This window comes from Epinephelus fuscoguttatus, linkage group LG4 (genome assembly GCF_011397635.1).
Source record: "Epinephelus fuscoguttatus linkage group LG4, E.fuscoguttatus.final_Chr_v1".
Classification (NCBI taxonomy): domain Eukaryota; kingdom Metazoa; phylum Chordata; class Actinopteri; order Perciformes; family Serranidae; genus Epinephelus; species Epinephelus fuscoguttatus.
Genome location: NC_064755.1, coordinates 21759040 through 21785750, shown reverse-complemented (window position 1 = coordinate 21785750; position 26711 = coordinate 21759040). Strand labels below are relative to the sequence as shown.

At 41.2% G+C, this 26711-nt stretch overlaps 2 protein-coding genes across 3 annotated transcripts; both read left to right on the top strand.

Moving 5' to 3' along the window:
- Positions 1-88: 88 nt before the first annotated feature.
- On the top strand, positions 89-8837 carry prpf18 (PRP18 pre-mRNA processing factor 18 homolog (yeast)). 2 transcript variants are annotated; one of them, XM_049574880.1, is made up of 11 exons: positions 89-277; positions 1321-1398; positions 1628-1654; positions 2958-3059; positions 3155-3268; positions 3621-3767; positions 4292-4360; positions 4607-4747; positions 4855-4926; positions 5021-5176; positions 8058-8837. In XM_049574880.1, the coding sequence occupies exons 1-11, from the start codon at positions 212-214 to the stop codon at positions 8136-8138; spliced, it is 1053 nt and encodes a 350-aa protein (XP_049430837.1). In that variant the 5' UTR covers positions 89-211; the 3' UTR covers positions 8139-8837. The 2 variants fall into 2 exon arrangements, with proteins under 2 accessions (XP_049430837.1, XP_049430838.1); XM_049574881.1 differs by lacking the exon at positions 1628-1654 and having other exon boundaries at positions 90-277.
- A 5016-nt stretch (positions 8838-13853) lies between these two features.
- On the top strand, positions 13854-26031 carry si:dkey-234i14.6 (uncharacterized). The gene is made up of 5 exons (XM_049575255.1): positions 13854-14778; positions 19333-19509; positions 21073-21282; positions 23783-23996; positions 24411-26031. Exons 1-5 carry the CDS (start codon positions 14293-14295, stop codon positions 24587-24589), a joined length of 1266 nt encoding a protein of 421 aa, XP_049431212.1. The 5' UTR covers positions 13854-14292; the 3' UTR covers positions 24590-26031.
- Positions 26032-26711: the final 680 nt, after the last annotated feature.

The window sequence follows — 26711 nt, the reverse complement described above, 5'->3', positions numbered from 1 at the left end:
AAACTCAAATTACATTTTATTTTTACATTGTTATTTAGACACAAAATTAACAAAATAAAGTAAATCACTGAGGACTCTTACACTGAAATTCAGTGTCAGGCTAAAGCTGACTTCCGGTTAAGGTGTCTGGGTGATAACGTCGTTGCAAAAGCTCTACACATGTGGTTATTTGTTGAAATAACAGAATAACGACCACAATTACTTTACCAATATGGACATACTAAAGGCTGAGATCGCCAGGAAGAGAAAACTCGTCGAAGACAAACAGCTTGTCGACGTAAGTCGCTTATGAAGTTGCTTGTTTTTGTTAGCTTGCTAACTTAGCATTGTTGCTAAAGTTTTTACTTGCGTTAACTTAGCTAACAGCTAGCTAACGTTTACTCAGTGTAGTTAACGCTGCCTTTCCAGAATCATCGATGTTTCATATGTATTGATTGATATATTAATACAGTATTGAATTTTACTAAAAGTACTAAATATAGCTGTAATGTTAATGTTAAACATTGTAGTAACTAGCAACGTAGTAGGAAGCTAACGTTAGCTGACAGGTTAAAGTAAACGGAAATAGCTAGCAAATACGTAACGTAGCGTTAACATTAGCTAACGTTGCTCAAAGTATAGGCTGATGTTCTAATTATCACTTAAACAGTCTACTTAAACTGTAGCCAGATTATTATATGGTTTATTCAATGTTAATATTAACGTTAAATTAATGTTAGCTTTGCTTGCTTCCTGCTGAACTAACACTGGGATTCAAACTAAAAACTGTAAATGCAACACTCGCAGAAAAACACCCATTCAGTAAAATACTAATAATGTATTCAGTGGGATTGGGTTAGTTTTTAGTTCAATGATCCCTATTTGTGCAGCAGGAGTGTTAACAGTCTCATGTAACAGCATATTAGAGTATACTTTAATACGGATAAAATGTCCAAGGTTAGGGAATACAGATCACATATTATTATAATATACCGACACTGTTTTACTCGTGGTCTTCCTCGTGTTTAGTAAAACATTAACTTATAAAATTGCTTTGTTGTGAAGATTTGATTTATTATTTAAAATTACAAGATAGTTACATGCAGTACGGCATGCTCCCACATTCACTCCAGCAGAGAGGAAAAATTAATAGTTGTGTTGAGTAAATTACCTGTTATTTTGTATTAAAAACACACACCCTACAATGTCATAACAAAAGAGAAAGAGAAAGGTAAATATGTTATGCCACTCTAGACCTTGCCACCAGTATTGTGTTTTTATTGTGTTTCACATGGGTTTTATTAGAAACATCTAATGAATAAGTTATCTTTCTGCTTCCAGGACTCCAAAAAATTCTTCAAACGGTCTGAGCTTGCACACAAGGAGCAAGAGGATTACTTCAGAAGATGTGGATATAAGGTTGATGTCCATATCACTTTATTTCTAACTCGCTCACACATACTCAAACACATAAATCACTGCCTTTCCTCAGTTCAGTTTTATCTCATGTATAGTATGACGCTGTAATACTGTCGTTAAATTTTTTGCCAGGAAACAAAATAAGGTCAGGCTTTGATGCTCAGGTGTACATTGGTGTTTTGTGTTTGCTGTTTTTCCCCCAACCTGCCTCTGCTGCCTGCATCTGTAGGTTCAGAGAGAGACTCCTGAGAGCCAGGTATGGGATTGCACAGTGAAAGTAGCTGACAGGATGCATGATAACAGGATAAAACGCACTGTGTCCCAAAGGCTTCCGCTTCCTTGGCACCCTTTCTGAAAGTTCACTCTCAAAAGCCAGCGAGGATAAAAGCAGAAATAACATGGTGGAGATATCTTTATTTTCCAGCGTGGGTTGTTAGAAATAACGCCACAAGGGCTGGGTGTTTTTTGTGCGAGATAATGAGATGAATTCAGCATCAGACAACTCAATCTATAAATTAACAAACAATTGCTATGTCTAGCCAGTTATAGAAAGGCATTTGATAACATGAATGCATTTGCTGATCCACCCCGTGCTTCCAATACTCCACTTTTGTTGATATTTATGCCTTTGACAGTCTATTTCTTTATAGACCAACCACTGTGACAACTAGACTATATGCTGGACCAGTTTTGTGTTACAAACTATTTCCAAACTTAGCAACAACCACTTGTCAGAAAGCAAGGGAACAAGGAAAGGAATCAACAAAGCCAAAATGGGACACAGGCATGGTGTGGATTTCAGCATGGGATACTGAACTGAAATAAAAGATAACTCTGTTACCAAGCTGCACTTGTTATTTTGCACATAGTCTGTGACGGCGGCTTTAATATTTAAACCAATTGTAAGTTCCCCTGGTTTTGTGTCACCAGTTTGCATTGCCTTGTAACAGTTGCTCTATTGAAAACTGCATTTCTGTTCTACTTTGTGCAAGGCTTAACATGTCAAAATTATTAGGCTATGCACACATGCAGTATACTTTGTTTATTTGAGCAATGGCCACTGTTTGTTTGGAAGGCTTTTTTGTAATCAGTTTCTGTTTGTTCTTTTAGATTGTGCTCCTTACACCACAATCTAAGAGTGCTGGGATGCATGTGCCCATGAAAGCATGATCTGGAAGCATACTTTGAGTTTCCTTTTTGCAAACAAAATGACTGAATATGTTTTGCCTGTGATTAGGTTTTAGGCTGTGCAGTCAGTATTCAAAATGAAGTATGAGTAATGTGATATTAAAAATGCCTGCTTTTATTGGTAAGTTGTTAGGAGACATGACTTTATAGAGGAGCTGGGGGTAAGATAGGGACCTGAATTTCTGCAATACAGTGCATCATAGTGACTCTTCATTGCTGAGGTCACATCTCCTGAAGATATTACAGATGCTTTTCACATATCCCAGCTGTATTTGTTTCATTTGCATCAGCCCAGAAAGAGAAATCTTTCAATATTATTAAATCCTAAATCTTAAATTATATATTTCTGTTCTCTCCATGTTGTCCGGAAGATTGATAAGAAAGAAGAAGATGAGCCAACCACTTCAGCTAATCCAGTGTTAGAACTGGAACTAACAGAAGAGAAGCTGCCGATGACACTGTCCCGACAGGAAGTAAGTTAATACTGAACATTAACACTTGCCTCACAGTCATTTTTCTGTCGGTACGAAAACATTAATTAACCTGTGGCAACTTTGTGTTTGTATAGGTAATTCGACGGCTTAGAGAACGAGGGGAACCAATCCGACTGTTTGGAGAGTCTGATTATGATGCCTTCCAGAGACTCCGGAAGATTGAGATTCTGACTCCAGAAGTGAACAAGGTACGACTGAAAGCATCTTGTAGTGGGACACATTATTCAATAAAGATATGCTGATTTAAGTCCATTCAGTCGGGGGGGGGGGTCACGGTAGTCTCTACACTGAAAAAATTACAGTTTTGATATCTGGCTGAAAATGCAAACGTACCTTTTCTATGAGCCATCACCTCACCACATGAGCCAGATCTGATTGACAACTTCTGTGAAGCAATGAATCTTAGTTATGTTGTTCTTCAGAGAATAAAGTTATGTTTTATGTTCCCGTTTGTTATGTGATTCTTATGATAGTGTTATTGTCTTAATTCTTAAACACAGTATGCTGAAAACCTCTGTTTAATGTTGCTTCTGCATCTAGGGCTTGAGGAATGACCTGAAAGCAGCCATGGACAAGATTGACCAGCAGTACCTGAATGAGATTGTTGGAGGAACAGAGTCAGGAGAACTGGACACACAGCACGATCTGAAAGTGCATGAAGAAAACACAACTATAGAGGAATTGGAGGTACATTTCATAGTTAACATTGCTTAGTTAAAGTGATACTTCACCCACAAAATGGCCGTTTGTACATCAGTCACGCTGTGTTGCTTCGAATTTGTAAAGAAAACATTGTCTTTCCTGTATGCCTCTGCAGAAAACAATAAACATATTGATTTACTGATTGATTGGGGACCAGTCTGACAAAGTTTTGCTGTTAAACTGGTTCCCAATTAATCAATAAAACAATATGTTTGCCGTTTACTGTGGAGTTATGCAAGAAAAACGGAAGTTTTCTTCATTAATTGAAGGTAACACAGCATGATTAATAGATAAACAAATGGTCATTTTGTGGGCAAAGTATTCCTGTAACTGAGCTTTAAGTTTTTTCCTATTAGATCAAGTTATGGGCAATTTATTAATGAGTATTTACTAATTTTGTCACCACAAAATAAAAGCTGTTGTTTTAAAAACTGTTAAGTTATTCTTGTCAGCTTTAGTAAATAAAGGTTACAAATCAGTTTGTGTCTGATACTGAATCTTTCCCTCAGGCTCTTGGTAAAACCCTGGGCACAGGAGATGATGATGGAGACCAGGAAGTCATCCACAAGTTTTTGAGGGTAAGGCAAGAAAATCACGCTCCATCTTTGATCTAGAGGGAGCTGTTGCTTAAGAAACGTATAACACTATTGTGGCTGCCATTCATGTTCTTCTTCTTCATTTGTTACAGTAATGATTTGCTTTGTTGTTAAATAGATAATGTTTTCTGTGATGTGTTTTAATGCTGCCATTCAAGAAGAAATAATTGTAATCTGTCTAGTGTCTCTCTAATATTTCAACAGCTATATTTCCTCTTGTATCTCTAGTTTCTTCTTGGTGTTTGGGCCAAAGATCTGAACAGCAGAGAGGACCACGTGAAGCGAAGTGTTCAGGGCAAGCTGGCCAGTGCAACTCACTCACAGACTGAGTCTTACCTCAAACCTCTCTTCAGGAAGCTCAGGAAGAAGGTAACATTTGTGGACAGAACAAAACAAGTTGCAAGGATGTTGTTTAAAAGGTGTCAATGTAGTTTTTCCATTTCACATTGTTTTAATGTTTTTACCATCTCTTTCAGAGTTTACCAGCAGACATCAAAGAGTCAATCACAGACATTATTAAATTCATGTTAGAGAGAGAATATGTCAAGGTATGTTATTATCTGTATAACAACATTATTTTTTACCATGTTAGTCCTTTTATTAATATACAAATGAATCAACTTTATTCAACTTTTCCCCCAGGCGAATGATGCCTACCTGCAGATGGCCATTGGTAACGCTCCCTGGCCTATCGGTGTGACCATGGTGGGTATCCACGCTCGTACCGGGAGAGAAAAGATCTTCTCCAAACACGTGGCCCACGTTCTCAACGATGAGACACAGAGGAAATACATCCAGGTGAGACTCTCAGATTGTCCCCTACAGACAGTGTCTAAATCTCTATTAGGATGGGCTTTGTTTCAAGGACAGTGACGCTGAAGATGAAATAGAAGCAAAAAATGATTGCAAGATCTTTACCCTGACAGTGTAGGAATTTATCATATTCATCTTTGTTGTAGATGGGCCTGACATTTCATCAGCAGCCTATTTAAAACCTGTTTGTTTTTTAGCTTAGGTAATGACAAATGCTAAACAAATGCAAATGAATGTAGTAAAAGAGTAGCAATTTTTTATTGTTTCACTTTTCAAATAAAAACGGGACAGGCACATCAACTGCAAAAACAGAATAAGAGAGCTATCGATGCTAACAGTGCTAACAAGTATCAATAACAGTAACTTATAACACACTTTATCTCTCTCTCTACCAGTATCTTCTTCCCCTCTCTCTCAAACGCACACACACAAACACACCCCTAATGATGTTGTCCATCAAGGTCAAGGAAAAGTGTGAAGGAAAAGACATATTTTCGACTAGTTGACCCCAGGCCAGACTGTTTGAAAAGCTACTAAGTGTCTTCAGAACTGCGTCACATGAATAAACACTGATTTATGAAAGGTATGATTGGCAGTGTCCTTATACTGTACCGATCCATACATGCCTCCTGATTGGTACTGCGCATGTGTAACTCAATGGAGATGAGAATGAAGTGAGATGACTCACTCAGTAGCTATTTCCAGACACTGTATGTAGTTTACATATTTTGTACTGGCATATATTATGTATGCTGTTCAACTCGGAGGATGCTTTTGTGCTGGATGTTGCCCGGTGGCCACCAGTGGCATAGGCCTGCTCTAGATTAAACGCACGTCTGGTTGGATGTCGAAGTGTGCTTTGTGTTTTATTACCAAGAAAGGAAATAATTTGCATATTTACTCTTCATTTATACAGAGAGTAACATAGTTTGCATGCCTAGGATTCATGAGTAACACTTAAGTGTGTGTGTAGTAAATATTTTGCAAGTAGGGTATGCACATTTTGCTTCATTATTTTCCTCAGTGTCCAGTCTTCACAACTGTTGCATGTAAATCATGTGTGTTAAACTGTCTGCTGATGTTTGTAGGGGAGATCAGGGTTGAAGTTATTTGCTGGTCATATACAGTAATAACCACATTATACCAGTATACCTCCTGAAATGACATGTAAACATTACCACAATGTAAATGTGTTTAAAAAAGTTAAAAATGCTGCAGAGCATTTTGAGAAATGAATTTACTAGATGGGTTATAGTTGACCCATGTTTGTACATTTAATTAAGAGCTACAGATGAATTTTTTTTTACGTTGGTTGCACTGGTGCACAGAATTTAGGTGCACCGTAAATGTTTCACCGTGCTCTTTGGCCCCACAGTATCACATTTTAAGCTTAACCTTTTGTTGGTTCCCTTGGTATTTTTTAACATTACATTGTAAATAATGGCACACGGCTGTACATTAACTTTTGTGCACATAGCTCTGGTGCTACAGAGACTGAAGGTTTTGTGGTACACTCAAGTACGTCCTTCAATGTAGTTAGAGACTTTGTTCAATCATGAAGCCCAGTTTATCATAAAACCTATGAGCTACACTGCAGACTACATTCTCTACTAACAGTTACACCGGATTTCCACTGGATGCGTGTCTGTTGCAGAACGGCAGCACTGGTTATCCGCTGCGTGCTCCGCCATCCATCAGTACCCACCAGCTGCGTTTGCTGTGCGGTGCGGTGCAGCGCAGCTCTGCCGGAAGACATCTCAGTGCACTGCCATGATTAATATCTCCTCGTCCATGGTGTTCATGGGGTGAAATGACGTCTGAAAACCTCTGACCTGTTGACTTCAGGCCTGCTTCTGCCCATTATGTAGTTTTTAAGGTGTAGTGCAGGGAAATATGATCCGCCGTGAACACTAGGTACTTTATTTTGAAAATTAACCGGATGTTTTATTGTGTTTCTGTGCACGACTTCCTGCCCCGCACGATCTGCTCTGTGCTGAATTGCTGCGTTGTGCTCCGGCGTCCGGCAAAAATAGAAGTCCTGCGTATCTGTTGCGGAGGGCTCCGGAGTGCCGGAGCTGAGACGGAGCCGGAACGCAGCACAGCCGCAGCTGGTGGAAACACACACATTGACTAGAATGGAATCCTATCGGCTCTGCTGCCATGCCAGAGCGCAGACGCAACCAACACACATCTGGTGGAAATTGGCCTTTAGAGTGTTAGCTTTCTCATATTGGCAGATCCATGTTTTATAGCCTACACCTGGTGTATGAAATATCTCTGTTGTCACCAGGCTGCAGTTTTATGAGCACATCCGTCACCCACATCCGGGGGCATCATACTAAATAGAGTAGCAATGTGTTATCTGTTCAGCTAATACACAAACAAACACGCAGTCCCTCACCTCAAACAAGCACGTCTGTCTCACACACGTAGCACACGCAGGTGCAGTAATTTAAGTCATCGCAGTAACCTATTTTTGTGTAGCAAGTGCAACATACTGTGGGCCTTCATGTTGCACTGTACAGCCCTGTTGCAAAGGCCCAATATGTTGGATCAGGATTAGGCATCTTACCTGGAACAGGACACAGGTGGTGGAGCAGTTACCTCCACTGGTCATGTTGGGTCTGGTTTGGGTCTCTAAGTGTCGGGAACAGGTGTAACGGGCAGCATAGCACTTTTCTTGATGAAAAAAAAGTCTCTAGTTGTTTCCATTGTAAAATACCTACATGTTTAAAGGTTGATGTTGCTTTAGGAGGAACATGGTGTGATCATGTGTGGTCTCATCTCTGACCAAAATAGTCGCATTCTGGAGACGTGATCTAAGTGCCAACTTAATTTGCCTTGTTTTCTATTTTTCCTTCTACAGGGACTGAAGAGGCTAATGACTATCTGCCAGAAACACTTCTCGACAGTTCCATCAAAGTGCGTGGAGTACAACGCTCTTTAACTTGTAACTTCAGCTTAATTTAAGTCAAGGCTGTCAGGTCAGTTGTATCGCAATCCAAAATGAGAACTTATCACAGCAGCTCAGTTAAGAGTTTTGGCATGACTGAAGTGTGGATGTGGCAGAAGTGATTCAAAATCTTGTATATGAAGGACCTTCAAGTTCATCTGCCTTTTGTTGGAGATAACAGTCTGAGGAAATGCTTCATTTTAACAGAATGTGGGTGCACATGATCTTTTGTATACAGCCAGAATTTTGCTAACTTAACCCTTGAGTCTTGTCCTTGTGAACTACTGGGAAAATGGATGCACCTGTCATGCCAGTAATAGTCACATGTCTTCAGTCCTACTTGAGAACATGTTTGTTTATTGATGTTTGAGGAGTTCCAACCATTGTTTTTCTGAAAAGTAAAACCGTAAAAAGGTTAAACGTCAGCCAACCTTTTCTGTAAATACTAGCTTTCACAAGTTTTTCAAAGATTATTTTTTAATGATGTGGGAAACAATATCATTTTGCCAACAAAGATCCAGTAATGTAAGTTTTATTACACCTGAGATATCACAGTTATTTCTTTATTGACATGCTTAAATCAATGCAGATTCAGCTGTATGTACATGTTTGAGTTTTCAGCAGATAATTAAACCAATCAGCATGTCACTGTACTATCTTATTGAGAAAATAAAGTGTTGTTTTGTTACACCAGCTGTTGGGATTGTTAGTTTTCATGCAGTGTGAGAAGTTAATTTGCCTTCCTGCTCTGTAATTGTCAAGACTTGCTCTCGTCTTCTGCAGCTGGACTGCTGAATCAGTCTATTTTTAGCCAGCATAGGTTTTTTTTTGCCTATTAGAAAATATGTCTGCGGGGAAACAGTTCCTAATAAAGGACGAATGTGCCATGACATGCTTCAGTAAAATTTGGGATTGCCCACTGAGTGACTTAAGGACTTATTAAGAATGCTCCAGTCAGATGAAAATAGGCAATTAAGGAATCAGTGAGCTCTTCTGTATAGCAATCCAAAGCAAGAGCAAACCTAGATCTGCTAAAACTGATTCCTGATGGAAACCTTCCAGTAGTTTGCTAAGATGGTAACATCCAGCGTCACACACTGACCTTATTACACTGAGTAACCATGGTGATCTGATCTGTTCCTTTTGGTCATAGTGTGTTCTCGGCTGCCTGAACCCACGTCAGCACGGTTTCAGTCTGTCAGCTCTGAAAGCGTCACTAGACTCAGCTGGACAGGTTGGCAGTTGGCAGTGCAAATACCGTGAATTAGTGCTGGGTTCTCCTCTGAATTTTTACCACTTTCAGCGCCCACATCCAACCCACAGCAAAGAGGGAAAAAAATTCTCTTTCAACAGCTACAGGTGCAGAAACATTCTGAATTCAGGAGCATGAAATAACCTGATAAGAAGTCATTATGTTCGTCCACCCATGGAGTCATTTATCTGGCTGTCCTTGAGATAAACTAAGCCAAATATTTTGGCTTCTGTCCAGTCAAATGTGTTGTGTCACTGTCAGCTCTGACGTTTGCTTAGTCAAGGCCGTGAAATGATGGTCCAGTGGAAAGTATTTGCAGTTCATTGTAGATTAACACAAAACCTCTGAGTGTTATGCCGGGGTGTTTGTGTGAGTCCTGTTATCATCCAGACTAGTGGTATGCCAAAGAAAGAAGCATCCCAGAGACTAAGGGAGCTCAAATTAAATTTGGAAACACAATAAAACAAAATTCACCTTGAGATCATTACCAGTTTGGTGAGTAGGAGCATGAGATAACCGTTTGCGGCGCTCAGACAGATGTGGGACTGATCAGTGCACATGCTGAACACATGCTGGTACAGTGGACAGTGAGGACGACACGTCTGGCTTAGATCAAGCACAGTTGGGGGGAAATTGTGCAGGAAAGGCTGTTGAGGATGAGCAAGGGAAGAAACGGCTCCCTGAGAAGGAGACGGGACTGAGAGGCATGCATTTGGGATACACTGTAGTTTTTGGATGTTCATGGTTCAACAGTTTTGCAGTTATGCAAGGCCGTAGCTGGGAAGTCAATAGTTGGGGGGGACCAAATGTGCTGGCGGATCCCATTCCCATCCCCCAAGAAAAAAAATTTGAAAACTTATTTCCTGTTAAAATAAGCAAGTACAGCTGTACAGTAAATGAAAACTACTACTGTCTACATGAATTACACATGTAGCGCAACATAAATGACACGTTTTTTGTGTGTATATTTGTGTGCCCCCCAGTATATATCCTAATTACTGTCTGCAGTTATGTGTAATGTTAGAAAGGGTTGGACAGTAACTACGTACATTTACTTGAGTACTGTACATTAATTTTTTGAGTGTCTGACTACTTTAATATATATATTTTTTTATGACTTTCTAAGCTTGTTGCCTTGCATGGCTTCTGTTCCACCTTGCCAGTTTCTAATTGCTGTAGTTAATCCCGTCTTTATGTCTTCATGCTGTCTTTGTCCTGTGAATTTTATCCTTTTATTGGTTTCAAAACATCTCGCCAAATGACTGCAGCTGAACATTAGCCAGCTGGCTAACATTGACACATTTAATGTGCGTTATCCTTATAAATAAAATAAACTAGAAGAATGAATAATTCACACCACTACTGAAAGACAAACTTTTGACTCCACTACAATCTGTGAAGGTTCCCATCATTCAGTACTTTAAAGCACAGCTATGTAGAAAGTGGAATAACTTCCTTTTCTAAAATTCACTTGGCCATAAGATGTGATAATCACAGGAGAAAACCCAGTCAAAGTAAACAACTCCTCCTACACCTGCAGTCAGGTTCAAAATGCTTGCTGCATTTTTCAACAGTACACTTTGAACTTGGTAATTATAATGATGGCTATTGCAGATAAAGATAAGGATTCTTAATCACCTGAAGTCCATATTTGAGATTTTTAAGATAAGGAAAGATTCATATTTCTTTGAATCCCATCACTGCCAACAAAAATTCACTGTCCAATTTGAGAATCATGTTGAGGTTTAAACATTTGCTTAACTCCAGATAAGCTTTTTACACCAAGTCGTCTGTGCTTGTAGTAGCTGCATTTTGGTCAGATAACTTTCTGTTTTTTACTGATTTGCCTGCAAAGTTGTCGTATTGGGTCAGGGTCCTGTGTGAAGCCAGTATGTTGTTGTAAATGCACTGATGTTAAAAAGAAAATGTGCTTTTGACAACTGAAATATGTTTTAAAGCAAGTATCCCAGTGTTTGTAAAAAGAAAAATTGAACAACTTTCATTATATATGAGTCATAATTGACTACAAATATCTACACTTTGACTTAATGAGTTTTGTACTTTGTCCACCACTGACGCTGCATGTTGCCCTTTGTAACTTTGATACATTTTTCCTGAGAGCAGCTTCGGCTCACTGGATTTCTCTGTGTGCTTTAGTTATTTGAATCTCACAACATGACGCTCTGATTCCTGTAAGTCTACATCTCTTTATTGTGCTCCTCTTTTTACTTGTCCAACTTCTTACTTGTGCAACTTGTCCACCCCATTCAAAGATGTTCTAAAGACTGCAAACTAATAGGTGGCCTCGTCCCATTCTCTTGGCAGCGACTCTGTATGTGAATATGCTGATTTAATATGGCCTGAACTCCCTGACAACAATGAGGGTTTGTATTCATTATGTTGGGGCCTAACCAGTTTTTTTCTCCAGTGACCTCAGATCTATGCGTGGCCCCATTACTCGCTGTAAGATGTGGACAAGCTGATAAAAACCGGTACTCTGTGCTCCTTTTGTTCAGGCGCAGTATTGTGTCAGAGTAGAACGTGTGAGGGATCCACTCAGTGTCATTATCGCATTCAAATCCCGAGGCTTCGTGGAAGGATTATCTCCATCGCCCCTGTGCGACTGCATATATTAGCATGGCAATGTGGAAATCAAAGCTAAAGTGCTGCTTAATTGTTTTCTAGTGTATTATTTCATGCTACATCATGTGAGGAAGTGCTGATGAGGTGGGTGAGATGCTCAGCTAATCTCAGTGTAAGTAAAATATCCACAAACATACAGAAACATTATTTTGTCTGGTTATTAATGTTTTTAAATACTGTTGCATGCAGTATTTGAACCTTGTGCTTATAATTCGTCTTCCTTTCAACTACTCCTGCATTAAGATCAAAACAGCTATTTAGTTCTGCTCATATTTCAGCTCATCAGTTTGTTTCCAGGTGACCGCTCTCCTTTCATTTCCAGGGAAATGTCTTGTGAGTGGTTGCTGCCAGCTTGCAGGTCTTAACTGTAATTAGAGCTTCATTTCTCTTTTCATCTGGACTGGCCGGACTGTATGATCGTTGCCAGGCACCTGCAGAGGTGGAAACCAATTACCGGTGGAGGCACGGTGTATCACACCAATATGCCCCTCTCTCTCTCTGTCTTTGTATGTGTGTGTGTTTGCCCTTCTCTCCTCACTTTCTCTCTGGATCCCTGCCGATTTTAATGTATTTACGCACTTTCTGTCATAGTCACAGAGACCAATATGAACCTCCCTGTCAGTCCTGTGCGAATACTTGGCTCATATCAGGGGTCACGTAGGTAAATTGATGTCATTACCACCTTCAAAGTGCTAATTGTATTAGCAGGGCTCAAATGGGGCTTAAAGGTCAGAGCGTTATTTAAAATGCTAAACCTTCTGATGAATGTGATGCATTGGGGTCATTCAGGGCCAGGGTGGCAGCAGAGAGGAGAAAAATGATGATGGAATATGGCACTGAATGCTGTTCTCTGGTAACAGTATTCCTTTATGCAGCTCCTTTATTTGTGTATGTTTGAGAGGCGTATCGAGGTTCAAGGTAGGATTTATTGCCATTCTCTCCATATGCAATATGCAGTATACAAGGGGAAGGAAATTATGTTCCTCCAGGGCTTCAGTTTACACGAACAGATAAGACTGAATGTTGAGGTGTGCTTTGTTTCTAACACTCTAATGGATAAAAATGTGCATAGAAAGATAAGGGTGAAGGGAACCTATATCACCCTGGATAGGAGAGGTCTGGACAGGTTGCTTTTCCATCACAGTGCAGAAACAAATTGAATAAAAATGAAAAGATCAATGCCACTACTGCATCATCATCTCTATTCTGCTGCTTTCAATATGCCATTACAATCCATTTTTAGCAGCCGCACCACATAAATGGATCTTTTCATATGAACTGGCCTTGTCCGCTCTCTCTGGAGCCATCGCCATGGTGAAGTGTGTTCACGGCCACCGCTTCCTTTGGTTCACAGAAGACAGGAAGGAAAAGTAAAGGAAGCAAAGGTCAGCACTGAAACCACACACAACATTAGATGGAGCCAGTGATTAACATGGTCCTGTAAGGAATGAAATGGCAGTGCGTGAGATTAGAGAGGATGTTAAGCTTTTTTTCCCCTCTGGCTTTACTCTTAATCTTGCACCAGCAACTTTAGGATGACTCTGTTGACTCATCATCCAAGCAAATTTGTCGCCTTCTGCTTTTTACAGCTCTTGTCTTCCCTAAGGGAACATTGTTGTTGCAAAATAGGAGTAGTGTGTCTCTACACTTTGTAATCAGTCCTTTGAGATTATACAGTAGGTTTGCTGTGCTGCTGTTTGTCCTTGTGTGTGTGTGTGTGTGTGGGGGGGGGGGGGGGGGGGGGTAGAGAATCGACCTCTCTCTTGTTTTAGCAACAGTAAATCAATAGTTTTCTCAGAGTAAAACCAAAGCACATTGCCCGGCCCCCTGCAGTTTGCTGTTAAGCATCTATTGGATTTTAGGACGGGACAATCACATGCCTACAGCTGGGTCACCACTGACCTTATGAAGTCCTGGCACAGAAATATGACTGATTTACACCTTTACGCATAGACTGCTGATACACTAAACAGCTCATTTTGTGCTGACGCTCTGTAGACACACACACACACACACCGTCGCTACTTCAGGAGAGAGAGGGAGGGAGCTGCAACAGCTGAACTTGCAGCGGAGGCAGTGGAGAGAACGCATGTGGCAAGTCTCAGCTGGTTTGCTTTGGCTGAGAGCATGGTGCACGTAAACCCTGCTTCTCTCTCTTCCAGTGAATGCACAGACGATGAGAGGACGCTCGGCTAATTGATAGGAGAGGATACAGCTGCTGGCTCTCATCACAGTATAATTTCTGCTCGCGGTATGGACGGGCTGCAGGCGGAAAAGGCTGGAGTTGGCGGCACCGGGGAAAACGCAGAGGAGAGGTACCGCGCTCTCGCCTATGACACCGCGCTGAGCACTCTCGTGGCAGTGGCCGTGTACGTGGTGGTCAAAGTGAGCCTTGATGGCATCAGACAGTGGCGGGCCAGGATCTCGGTGCTCATCGTGGGTTCGGGACCCGTGGGGCTGACGGCCGCGCTTGTCGCTGTCCGCTCCGGTAAGGTGCTGAAACTGACCGTGCTGGATGAGAGGTACCGAACTGCCCTGCTGTGCCGGCCCCAGCAGATCGCCCTGGATCCCCGCAGCGTGAAGTTTCTGCTGGGACTCGGGGTGGACTTTGATAACATGGAGGGCTGCTGGCACAACGAGCATTTCTTCACCAGGATAGGCGTGTTTCAGGAGTACATGCTGAGCATCCTGGAGCAGAAGAAACAGAAGGTGGACGTCAAGGTGCAGCTGGGGACCAAGGTATAGCCTCATCACTGATTTCAACTAACCATTATCCATTATCTGATAGTCTGTATGTTAGTGTCTCCTAAGTAATAGGCTTTTAAAAGTCTCTAATAACAGTTGCTTCAAAATAATCCCCATGTGCCACTCTCTCAACGAGGCTATAAATCCTATGTTATACAACTTCAATTTCCTCATGCAGTTTTATCAATAATACATCGAGCACTGATCTGGAAATAATTTGTGATGGCTATGTAGAGAGATGAGATAAACTTGAAGTCTCACAGTGCCTCATTTTGTAATGGCTGTGTCTTCGTAGTCTGTCAAAACCTGATCCTCCCTAAGTGGCAGCGGTCAAAGCAAAGAGGCTGGTGTGTGCCTGCACTTCAGCAGGGGTCTGATAGCTATCAGCTGTGATGGTGACAGAGATGTCTGTTCCCATGTCCAATCAGAAGCCACTGAACAAGGCTGCTGTCTCATACTGTAGCTCACTGATTCCTTTTCTGACATTTAAAGAGCCTTTTGGTGCCCTCAGCATGAGCTAGTTTTCCCTTTAAGCACAGCACAGAGAACACATTTTTCTTAGCAAGCATAATTTTATTCCTTTCTTATAATGCTCAGTTTCCTCATATACACCAAACATGCATATACTATTCTACAGTTCTCCCACAGCTACTCATAACATAACATTGTATAATGTCAGACTGCAAGCGGGCTCATCAGTTGAAATAACCTGTTATGTAAGCTGACCTCAAACCTACAGAGAATCCTCGCTACAATTTTTAGGCCAGTGAAAAAGGAAAACACTCAATATAGTAAACAACTTACAACCCCAAACTATTATATCATCAAAATAACATGGATTTAATTAGATTTCTACAACTGATTTTCTGAGGGTATCCCCAAACCATGTGCAAAGTCACTGAAATGTTACTGTGCACTCTGGCACCTGGCCACGAGGTGTGATCAAAGATGAAACCACAGATGTTATCCCTGTTTTATTAAAAAAAAAAAAAAAAAGTTATGTTTATTTGTATAGTCCTCACTGTGAGCTTCATAACTCCCACACCAAGAGAACAAAAACATGAGAACAAAGCCTCCCTGCCAGACCTCAACTAAGGCCAAAGAAATACGCAACCTACAAACACAAAAACCTCAGAGGGGTTTCTCAGAGAGGCGCAGTGAGTGCTCGGAGTGGGCAAACAATTATGAAATGTTCAGTGAATATTTGTGTCATGGCTGGAAACCAGAGCGAGACTTTATTAGTGCTCTATTAAGGTTGGACCGGAGTGTCACTGCGGATGCTGTGACAGTAGAAAACATAGCTATCTGAGTGGCACACTTGTGTGTTGCTACTCTTCCCCAGCTCTTGCCAGCAGCTTCTTTCCTCCTCAGCTCCAATGTCATTCCTGTTAACTGCGGTGCCCCCCCCCCCCTTGCTATCAAGTGACTCACCAACCTTTGGAAGACAGAAGACAAGGTCAAGAGGGTCTTTGATCACAACAAACTTCAGTTTCGTTTAGAGCCACTGCCAAGTCTGCCATTTCCTCTTGATTAGACAGGACATTGTGTTTGATGAATGATTTTCTTTTCACCCTCCCAGCCTGTAAGTGGTTTCAAGTTCTGGGAATGCAAAAGGGGGTCTTTTAAATAACCTGTTCTCTGCAGTCGAAATGGATTTAACATAGATCTCTCGCATCAACTGTAAGGCCCTTTTATTCTCCCTTTCAGCCTGTCAGTCTCTCCCTGACTCGCTTTGTCCTGCTCTGTCTCCTCCTCTGCACAGGAGAGAACCTGGTGTTTTACTGAGGGGCAGCGATGCATACACAGGCATAATAATAAATCTTTCTGAGAGATGTGCTGTTGCCAAGACAAGCACAACCTCTGGAGCCCATTTTAATGGCTTGTAAATGTATAATAAAACCTCACCTGTTCCTTTGATTAATCGGCAGGTGAAGAAGGAGAAATCAAAACATTTTGTTATGTAGAGGTTATAATAGTGCAAACTGTAACTCATAGAAACCTTAGTGTAAATATGAGAAGTATCAGCAATCAAAATTAGCCACAACAACAAACTGATACACTTCAAATATCTGCACAGGATGTATCTTACACTGAGAACTCTCCATCTAATGAGGCTCATAGCCTCTCCTAACTGTGAGCTCTGCTCTAAAGGCGAAACTGGGTCTTTTTTGCGTGTGTATTGGAATATTTCTGGAAAATGGTGTTTACAACCTTATCTGACCTGCCTTATATTGAAGTGCCATATTGTCCTCATCTGCCCCTATTGAATGATGCGTCTTCTTTAGAGCTCTCATGTTACCAGAAGCTTGCACTTTTTGTTGGTCTCAAAGCAGCAAAAAAATGTTAGCACTTCATTGGAGGCCTCCTCATCCTCTGTCTTGGAATCACTGGGGACAGATTATTGGATATAATATACATTTAGACGTCTGTAAGCAAGAATGCATAATCCTTTTACTGGGCATTTTTATTTTATTCAACCATAACGGTACAAAATTGTAGAGAAAGAGCAATTACACTTAATGGATAGCGAAAAGGCAAGAAAGTGAGAAGGGTAAGAAACAGAAATTATTCAAGAGTCTCTGGATTATTTACATGATATAAATATTTCACTTTTAAGTATCATGGTTATCATCACTGCTGGTATACTGCGTCACCCCTGGTTTAAATATTGGTGCTGTAACCTGTAGAGCTGAAACAATCAATCAGTTAGTCAACTGACTAATTCGTTTAAGTACTGATTGATTAGGTGGTTCCTTTCATCAAAAATGCCAAACATCACTTTACATCCAGCTTCTCGCTTTTCAAGACTTGCTGCTTTTCTTGCTGCTGCATAAATAATAAAGTACTGTAAAACTTCAATTAAAAGCCTAGTCCCAGTTAAATGCTGAGTCCCTTTTACTACACATTTTGACAAACCTGTCTCAATAGGATGCCTGGTCTGGTTGCCAAGCAGTTAATTTTTTTTAATAGAAGCTTCTGAGTGTATAAAACGGGGTTGTTGGCTACCTTAAATGATGTGTCCATTCCTTGATTACCCTGTAAATTCTTCATATTGCTTTAGTCTGTGAGGTCCCTCAGATCAAAAGGATCAAAAGAATCAAAAGGGTTTTTTGTTATAATTAATCCAAGTTGTGAATGAGTATTGTTTTAACAGTATAAAGTGGTGTCATGTCCATATGCCAGGTGCTGTAATCCTCAAGTGCTGTAACTGTCTCTCTCTGATGCACTGTCTGTCAAAGTTAGATCAAATGAATAATTCATAACTGATGCATTATCTGAAGCCTATTTTTTATACAAGTAATATTCATACTAGTTTAAATAAACACTTTGACTGCATTTCCTGATCTTTGCTGAGCAGCTGTTTTGTGTGAAAGGAGTTAAAGGCCTGTCCAAAATATAGGCCTGTTGATTTCAGTGATTTAAGCAAATAATAGCCCAGGCTATTAATTGAGGTTCAACATTGTGCTATGTTTCTCTTGTCTATCTCCATCAGTTATATCTTATTGTTATGAAGGCTGCATGGTGAAGACAATTTTCCACAGTGTTGACCTAACTAAGTAACTAATTGGCAGATGGATTAATAAAGAAAATAACCATTAGTTGCAGCCCTGGTAACCTGTAAAAAATCTTTAAATATTTCTTTTGGTTTCACTAACCTAAATATGTTAGCGTAAAAACACACACAGTAAACCCTCATTTTAAGAAATATTGCAAGGTTTACTTTGCAGAATTGTGGATTACTGTTTGTAAACAAGCTCGCCAGTGGAAGTGACAGTAAAAGTCAACCTCAGACTCACTCCTGTTCGGCATTTCATCTCACTATATTTGTGTTTTTTCAGCACTGTGTCTCTTGGATGCTGGCTGCGTACAGTCTGGCACTTGGTCTCTACTTTTTTTGAAAGCCTCAACCTCACCTGAGTGCTTTGAGCCTACATGTCCATAAGAGTCTCTGAAAACAAAACAAAAAAACCCCCAAAACAACAAACACACCACACACCTCTAGTGGGTCCTAAGTGATGAGTGAGAATTTTTTTAATCCTGCATAATAATCTTTAATGACTACAGCCACAAGTGAAAAATATATTTACTCCTCAGCTCCTCAGAACAGTAGATGTGCATGTTACTGCTCAAGTCTCTTAATAAAATAGAGTCAATGTGAAGCTCTGACAATGTGAATTCAACTGTAAATGAAATTCTAATATTCATCAAACAAGCATCTAAGGACTTGGACCTTGCATGTTCTCCCTGTATCATTGTGGGTTTTCTCAGGGTACTCTGGCTTCCTCCCACAGTCCAAAGACATGCAGATTAATTGCTGACTCTAAACTATCCGTAGGTGTGAATGTGAGTGTGAATGGTTGTCTATCTCTATGTGTCAGCCCTGTGATAGTCTGGCGACCTGTCCAGGATGCACTCCTTCCCTCACCCAGTGTCAGCAGGGATTGGCTCCAGCCTCCTTGCGACCCCTAACAGGATAAGTGGTTATGGAAAATGAATAAATCAAACAAGCAATTTTTTCCCTTGTATTTAGTTGAACTCTTGTTTCAGTTTACAGAGGAATACCTTCGGCGGATCCCACGGAATGAGTGGCCACGTGTGATTGTAGTGGCTGATGGGTCATGTGGCGACTCCTGCTCGGTGCTGGGCATCAGCTCTGACTACACTGTGGAGTCCTGCCATGCCTATGGAGCTAACGCAACTATAGAGAGACTAGACCAGAGACAGGTCAGGACACACATACGTACACACACACACGCACACACACTCTATACGCATACAAGCACTTACACAAACACTAATGGATGCATTCACTCCTGTGCACACACTGAGGCAATAACCAACAGGTTGCTGTTTGAGTAAAGAATGAAGGCAGCAGAAACAGGATATTGCAGGATATTACAGTGAAGGCGACTTTATTGTCCTCATAAGGCTGACTTGTGCAAACAGTGATGTGGACCTGCCAATAGCAGCTGAGCACAGTATCTGACTCTCATATAAACAGCCCGATTATGGCAGAATGTTGGATCTCGTCAGCATAAACACTGGCCCTATTTTTTGATTTACTCATTGAATTTGATAAGAGCAGCTGTTGGAGGCAGGTGACGGCGATGATAAAGCCTGCTATTCAGTGCGCCCCCCTGGCTAGGCTCATAATCTGTTCCCTGCCAGGTGAATATGAATCAAGATATCAAAACATCAGCTGCAATGTTTTTCACGTAGTGTGCCAAAGGTCGCTTGACATTATATAAGCAGATGGTTCTGTGAGTGATGACTCAGTGATGTTATCAAAAGGCCCAGAAAGGACTGAATAGATAAATGTGCAACACTCCCTTCCACACAGCAAAATTAATTCACTTCATTCATTCTTTGGCTGCAGCTGCACATTAAGAAATGAAGACAGAAAATATGAAAGGTGTAATATTTGGAATATGATGCAGCACAGGCAGCAGATCAGCCTTTGGGGCTTTATTCAGGCAGAAGCATTGTTCAGAGAGACTGACAAACAAATGTCACATCCCTGTTGGTCCACTGAGTTTGGGAAACTGAAGATGCAGACAGATGATATTTGCAGCAGTAGTCTGCTCCTCATCTTATGTCATTGTTGATATTGTTCATAGAGACTGACTTGTGAAAGGTTGCTCTTATGATTATAAACAGTGACGATCTGTACAAAAGAGAGGATTAGTTTGGAGGAACAAATAAACAGGTCAAAAGCTTTCAGGCTAATATCGTCTAATATCTGAAACACAATCATTGTCTCCTTTGCTGTATTATGCCACTATAACCATTCATATCACGTTCTCTTTAGTGGCTGTGTGGCTGCCTTTTATTGGCCCCATTTCTTTCTGGCTGTTTCCTGTAGTGATTGAATTTACCTCCCAGGATATGACCTGGTCGTCCCCACCATCCCTTCCATCTCCTCCCAGTCGCTGCTCTGTTCCCTAGCTAACTCCTTTGGTTGAACTAAATGCTATTTGATCCCACTTGGCTGGTTTATGTCATTGAAAAGAGAATTGATCACTTAGCTTGAGGGAAAATGAGGAGTCACTGCCAGATTGAACCACTGAATAAAAATCAAGATCGTCTTAATCTCCACTCAAGTGACAACAGCCCCACAGGCAGACATGGTATACATGGTATATGTCCTCTCACCACGTACACATCATCAGGTGCATGTATATTAGGAATTAGATTAACTCAGCAGATATATTGGTAATGTCCACATAATGATATAATCTATGACACTGATCTCACTTCCTTTTTTCCCTCTGTGTCTTTTAACTTCAGGTACCCACTCCTGAGATCCGAGCCCACAGCCTTTACTTCGACCTGTCCGCTTACGGAGTAGAGGCCCTCCGAGAGCACCGAAATCCCACGGCCAAACCTGGCTTCCACCTGAAGATTTATGGCACCTTCAGAAACCGCTACATGGCCCTTGTCTGCCCCGCCTCTGACACCAAGATGGTTCGCTTCCTCAGGCACACGGCCAACTCCTCTGTGAGACTCTGAGCTTATTTACTACTTGTTGTCGTTGATAAAGACTATAGGTATGAAGAATATGCAGCTGTACATCCATGTCAATGCAAGGGAAAGACATAATAATAACTCTGGCACAGTGCTGTGCTGCCTTGTCTTGCTACTTATTCCTCACCTTTCATTCAGCAAATGGCCTTTGACTGCGCTATTGTGGGAGTCCATTAGTGTCTGTACGTGGGTGTATGTTTGCGTCAGTGAGTGTCTGAGTCTGTGGATGTATTTGAGTCTGAGTGTGTCTGAGCCAAAGAGAGCATCAGATGAAGAAATGGGGGAAAGAGGGGGAGGAGAAAATAGACCTCACTAGTGTGTGTGCGTGCATGTGTGTGTGAGAGTGAAGAGGCCATCTGTACCCTGCTGTTACACATCAGTGAATAAATGGAGGGCATGATATTTTCTTCCTGTGCTCACCAGCAGGCTGTAGGTGCTTTTACAACCACTGGGCAGTCTGTGTTTTATCTGAGCATCTCTAGGTTTTCATGTCAACTACTGCTCTGGTCATGCGTAGCCTGCAGCCACAGCGTGCGGTGTAGTACACACAGGTACATAGCAAGACCAGCCTTTGAGCGCTTGTTGCTATGTGGGTGGCCATTCATATGCACTGTTACTTGGTAACAGATGACTGTGCAAGTATGGGTCGAAGAAGAGCAGAGTTTAGCAGAGAAAGAGACCAAGAGAGGCGGAGAGAGCAAGAGAGGCTTGTCACTCAATACCCACAATTACTGTAGAATTGATGAGAGGGCACACTGCAGCTTTTCTTCTTCAGTGTTCCTACATCAAAATAAAATGACAAAGTGCTTTTATGAGTCAGAGTTGCTTTGTTACAGATAGATGAAAGCATGTCACAGAACCTGTTAGGGCTACAACTAATGATTTTTTTTATTTTCTATTCATCTTTGAATCGTTTTCTTGATTATTTGAGTAATTGCTTATGAAATGCCAAAAAATAGTGCAGAGTAAATGTATCGGGAAATACAGGCAACAACAAAGGAGGGATTCAACAGCACAACTCAAAAACACAATGAAAAGTCTTTTCTTGGAGAAATCAGAGATTGATACACAAGAGTCGGTCCAAAAATACCAGGCAAAATACAAAGGATAACACTAGAAATGCACAAAGAAAATTACTGGAACGCTTACTAGAGAACAGTGAAGACAAACTGGCACAAGGGTCAGGTAGAACTGATCAGGATGGGGAAGGTAACCACACGCGAAACACGCAAAGGCAGGAAGTGAGGTATCTGAGACAAGAGACACAGGTGAGTAATACAATAAGACAGAAAATAATAACAGGAAAAACTAAAAACAAGAACACATAACCTTGACAACTGGACCAGGATGTAACAAATGCCTATCACAATTTATCGGAGCCCAAAATGACATCTTCACTGTTTTTTCTGACCAACAAAGACAATCTCTAAGAAAAGCTAATTTTGCTTGAAAAATGACTGAAATGATTAATTGGATTAGCACAATAGTTGCAGATTAATTTTCTGTCAATCAACACTTCCTTTAATGAACTAGTTGTTTCTAGCCTGGGAACCAAACAAATCTGTGAGCTCACGTGTTATTTGCTCAGGCAGATGGGCAATAGATCGCAGATACAAGCGGCCGAAATTATATTCCTCAGAAGGGTGTCTGGGCTCAGCTTTAGAGATAGGGCGAGGAGTTCGGACATCCGGAGGGAGCTCGGAGTATAGCCGCTGCTCTGTGCACGTCCCACTGGTAGGAGGCCCTGGGGCAGACCCAGAACACACTGGAGGCATTACATATCTCATCTGGCCTGGGAACACCTTGGGTCCTCCAGGAGGAGCTGGAAAGCATTGCTGTGGAGAGGGGCGTCTGGGGTGCTTTGCTTGGCCTGCTGCCCCCGCAACCCAGCCCTGGATAAGCAGATGAAAATTGATGTATGGATGGAGATGGGCAATAATTCACATTCGTGATTTGGTCTGGCAATGTCAGGCTAAGTTTATTGTTTCAGCTGCAGTTTGTATCAGTTGAGATGCATCTTTCCATATTTCTTGTCTCGATAGGTAATCCCCAGTGACTTGTAAAAGAATTTTTGATTCATTTTGCAGATTTTTGTTGTAATCGCATACATTTTTATACACAATTAGATTATTGCAGTTACAATTTCTCTCTGAATTCCATGGGAAGGCTTTAATCACCACCCCAAATCCTCTGCAGTCATGGTTCAAGGAATTTGCAGTAAAAACTCATCTCAGCTAATCATTTTTTTTTCTTCTTTCACACTAAGAAAACTTAAGACACACTGAAGTCAGGAAAAATGTGGGGCTTCTTGTTGTAGTACCACTGTGGCAGCATGATGACGAGTGGGATATACTGTATCATGTGTAAATGTAATGTTCATAAACAAGGCCATGTACAAGAAGATGAGGTTAAAAGTTGGTGAAGTGGGCCTTTAATGATGCTACAGATGATCTGTCTCTGTTTTGCTGCCCAGATCATGAAGAACATTTTCCACCAGTCCTTCAATGTCTACAAGACGGACATAGAGCCTCGTCTCAACGACGTGACGCTCCATCACATGCAGTGCAGCCGCCGTCTTTTTGAGATTCAGTTGTCACACAGACGCATCAGCGCTGCCTACATAGAGGGTGACAATGTGGCGGTCACTGTGGAGGGGGAGGCGGCACGTGTCCTCAACTTTGACACAGGTATGCACGTCTGTAAAATACCAGTTATTACCAGTTAATACCAGCACTGCCCTTTGAATAAATGAGACAGAGTGAGAAAGAACGTGATGGAAATAAAAAGAGATGCAAGGAGAGGATAAATTATTTTTTATGTGTGCAGCCTGTGTGTGAGTCATTACTGCACTCAGTGGCCTTTCAGCTGACGCTTATCTGCTTTTGTCTCCATGCTGCTTTTTTGTGCCGCTGTTTTCAGCCACAACTGTGACGTCAAGGCCACATATTAATGTGTGGTCTGCAAAATGAGAAGCTGTATACTTCTTATCATGAATATGTGTTGTGCATTACTGAGATAGATTTTATTTGATGCATGTGTGTCTGTGATTTATTTTTCCTCTGTCTTCTCCTCTCCTCTTCGTCCTCCTTTACATCCTCCAGGTTGTGGGGTGAATCTAGGCATGCGAGGTCTGGAGTCAATGGGGACGTTCATTTACCGGACAGCCACAGCTGTGGACCAGAATGATATTCTAGAGGCACTGTCAGCTAAAATGCAGCACTCCAGACAGGTGGCTGAGACCTTCAAGCAGACAGGCCTGGCTCAATCATTGTATGAATGAAACACGAGGACGATCTGGTGAATGCATAATGCCACCTAGAGGAAAGTGGTGGATTATTTGTGTTTACAGTGAATGTTTACAATGAATCGTGAGTCTAATGCTGAAGTGGACCACTAGTGGTTACACAAGGCGCTGAACAAGCCTGAGCTGTGAACAGATGGATAATGGATGTAAACATGTGACCATAAATCTTCTATGCGTAATGGATGGAGCGAGAGTAACCAAGACCACATTTGGTACAATGCATTTGAAGCTGTTCTGGTTTTTCAGGTTGTTAATACTGTGGCAGGAAGAGATATTTAATCTGTCACTGTTGCAGTGGAACAATATACGCTGAACACACTGCACTTTGGGTTTCTGAGTGAAGTGTTAGAATGCAGGGGAAATAAAAACATAGCCCTAAGAGATTAGGAGTAGTTGGAATAGATGAAAACTCTGTGATGCTTGTCATTTTCATCACTGTTGTCTTCTCTTTTTAATAGAGAAGAATTGACTTGATTTGCAAGATCTAGCTGATTGAGCTCTCCAGGCATCACATCAATGGTGCTAGAGGAAATGAGATGGTGCCATAGCATCATCAGCTACTGAATCATGTATAAAACTGTTATTGTCCATGATCTGACAGAGAAACACACATGTCTTAAGTGTTGTAATCAAGCCTTTTGTCTTTGTGTTTGACAGCGTGGTGATTGTTGTGCTGATGATGTTCTAAAGTATTTGCTAGAGTGGCCGCTGTTTGTGTGCTGCTTTGTAAAGTAAGATTTGTATATGGCGTATTTCAAAAAGGACAGGGGCCAACTGTATTATCACAAATTATTTTTGCCGGTGTCACATTTTGACTTGCCTTTTTATATTTTGCTTCAGGTGATCTGAAAGGAAAGTATATCATTATTTCAGATTAAGGAGAGTAGCCTATGCTGATTATAATGTCCTGCTCCTTTTGAAGTGCCAATAAAGATGGTGATTTGGCAAGAGTGATATGGATGGTCTTTACCCTTACATTTATTTGATTCGAGTTTAAATGCAATTTAATAAAGAGTAAGAGCAACCTTAATTCAGCTGTTAGTTGGGGCTCTAACAAACTGCTTATATAAATTGAGGTAGATTATTACAGCCTCAACAACAGACTTATCTGTTCTGCACTGTCAGCCTCTCATGACTGCGGAAGTATCAAGATTTTTATTACAGTTTTAAAGCTGCTGTGTGAAAAACCTGATCAATATTTGTGAACTACAACCCATGCAGACAGTGCAGTATCAGCACATTGTTTCCATTATGGTTGATATGAGGCAGTACTGCCCTCTAGTGGTGTATCCTGTCTGTTGCATCTGCCTCAGCTTCAACACTTGTATCTCCATTTAGGATACAAGTAGGCCTATTTTGGGGCTTTATTTATACAAATACTGGGAAAGGTGTTGGTTAAATTCCTTTTGATTTTCTTTCGGGCACAATACTTCTACTATCACTGCTGTTAGACTAATGTGCCTCCTGTTACTTCTCCATTGCAACTGCATGAAAAAAATACTCAAAGAGTTTAAGTTCAGGTGTGTCAGATTTAGGAAATGGTAAATCATGTTCATAACTGTGTTTTCCTTAGTGTAATCACCTGATAATAAGAATTGTGTTTCCATAACCTTAGAATGAGCCATTTTAAAAAGCGTGCCCTCTTTCATGGAGTCCACCATGTTCTTTCTACAGTGGCCCAGAATGGACAAATCAAACACTGTCTCTAGATAGGACCATTCTCAGTTTAACATTCTCCTAGTTCTCTTAGTCCTATAGTTCTCTCAAGGCCCTGACAAACCAAACAGACGGTCAGCCTTCAGTGCTTTGAGCCGTCAGTGAGCACCTGTGACCCTCATCACTGCGATGTGTCCCGTATCTTTGGCCCCTTGTCAGCCTCTGTCAGTTGGCTTTGTTTTGTTGCTGATTCAGCATGTTGAATTGGCGTCGACAACTGCAGAGCCTGTCTGTGAATGAAATCACTCTGATTGTCAGCATTAGTGCAGAACGTACATAGTGGTTGGCTTTTGGTTGAAGTCTTTGCAGTGTGCTCATGTGCAGACTTTTAGTTGAGACACAATGGATGTGAGGCGACTCAACAGGGGCTTTCGCTAGTCTG

Excerpts from the sequence above, each read along its gene's own strand:
- prpf18 (XM_049574880.1), top strand. The coding sequence starts at position 212 with ATGGACATACTAAAGGCTGAGATCGCCAGGAAGAGAAAACTCGTCGAA. Across the intron at positions 1,399-1,627 it reads TCAGAAGATGTGGATATAAG|GTTCAGAGAGAGACTCCTGA; the intron begins GTTGATGTCCAT and ends CTGCATCTGTAG. Across the intron at positions 1,655-2,957 it reads GAGAGACTCCTGAGAGCCAG|ATTGATAAGAAAGAAGAAGA; the intron begins GTATGGGATTGC and ends GTTGTCCGGAAG.
- si:dkey-234i14.6 (XM_049575255.1), top strand. The coding sequence starts at position 14,293 with ATGGACGGGCTGCAGGCGGAAAAGGCTGGAGTTGGCGGCACCGGGGAA. Across the intron at positions 19,510-21,072 it reads AGAGACTAGACCAGAGACAG|GTACCCACTCCTGAGATCCG; the intron begins GTCAGGACACAC and ends TTTTAACTTCAG. Across the intron at positions 23,997-24,410 it reads TGTCCTCAACTTTGACACAG|GTTGTGGGGTGAATCTAGGC; the intron begins GTATGCACGTCT and ends TACATCCTCCAG.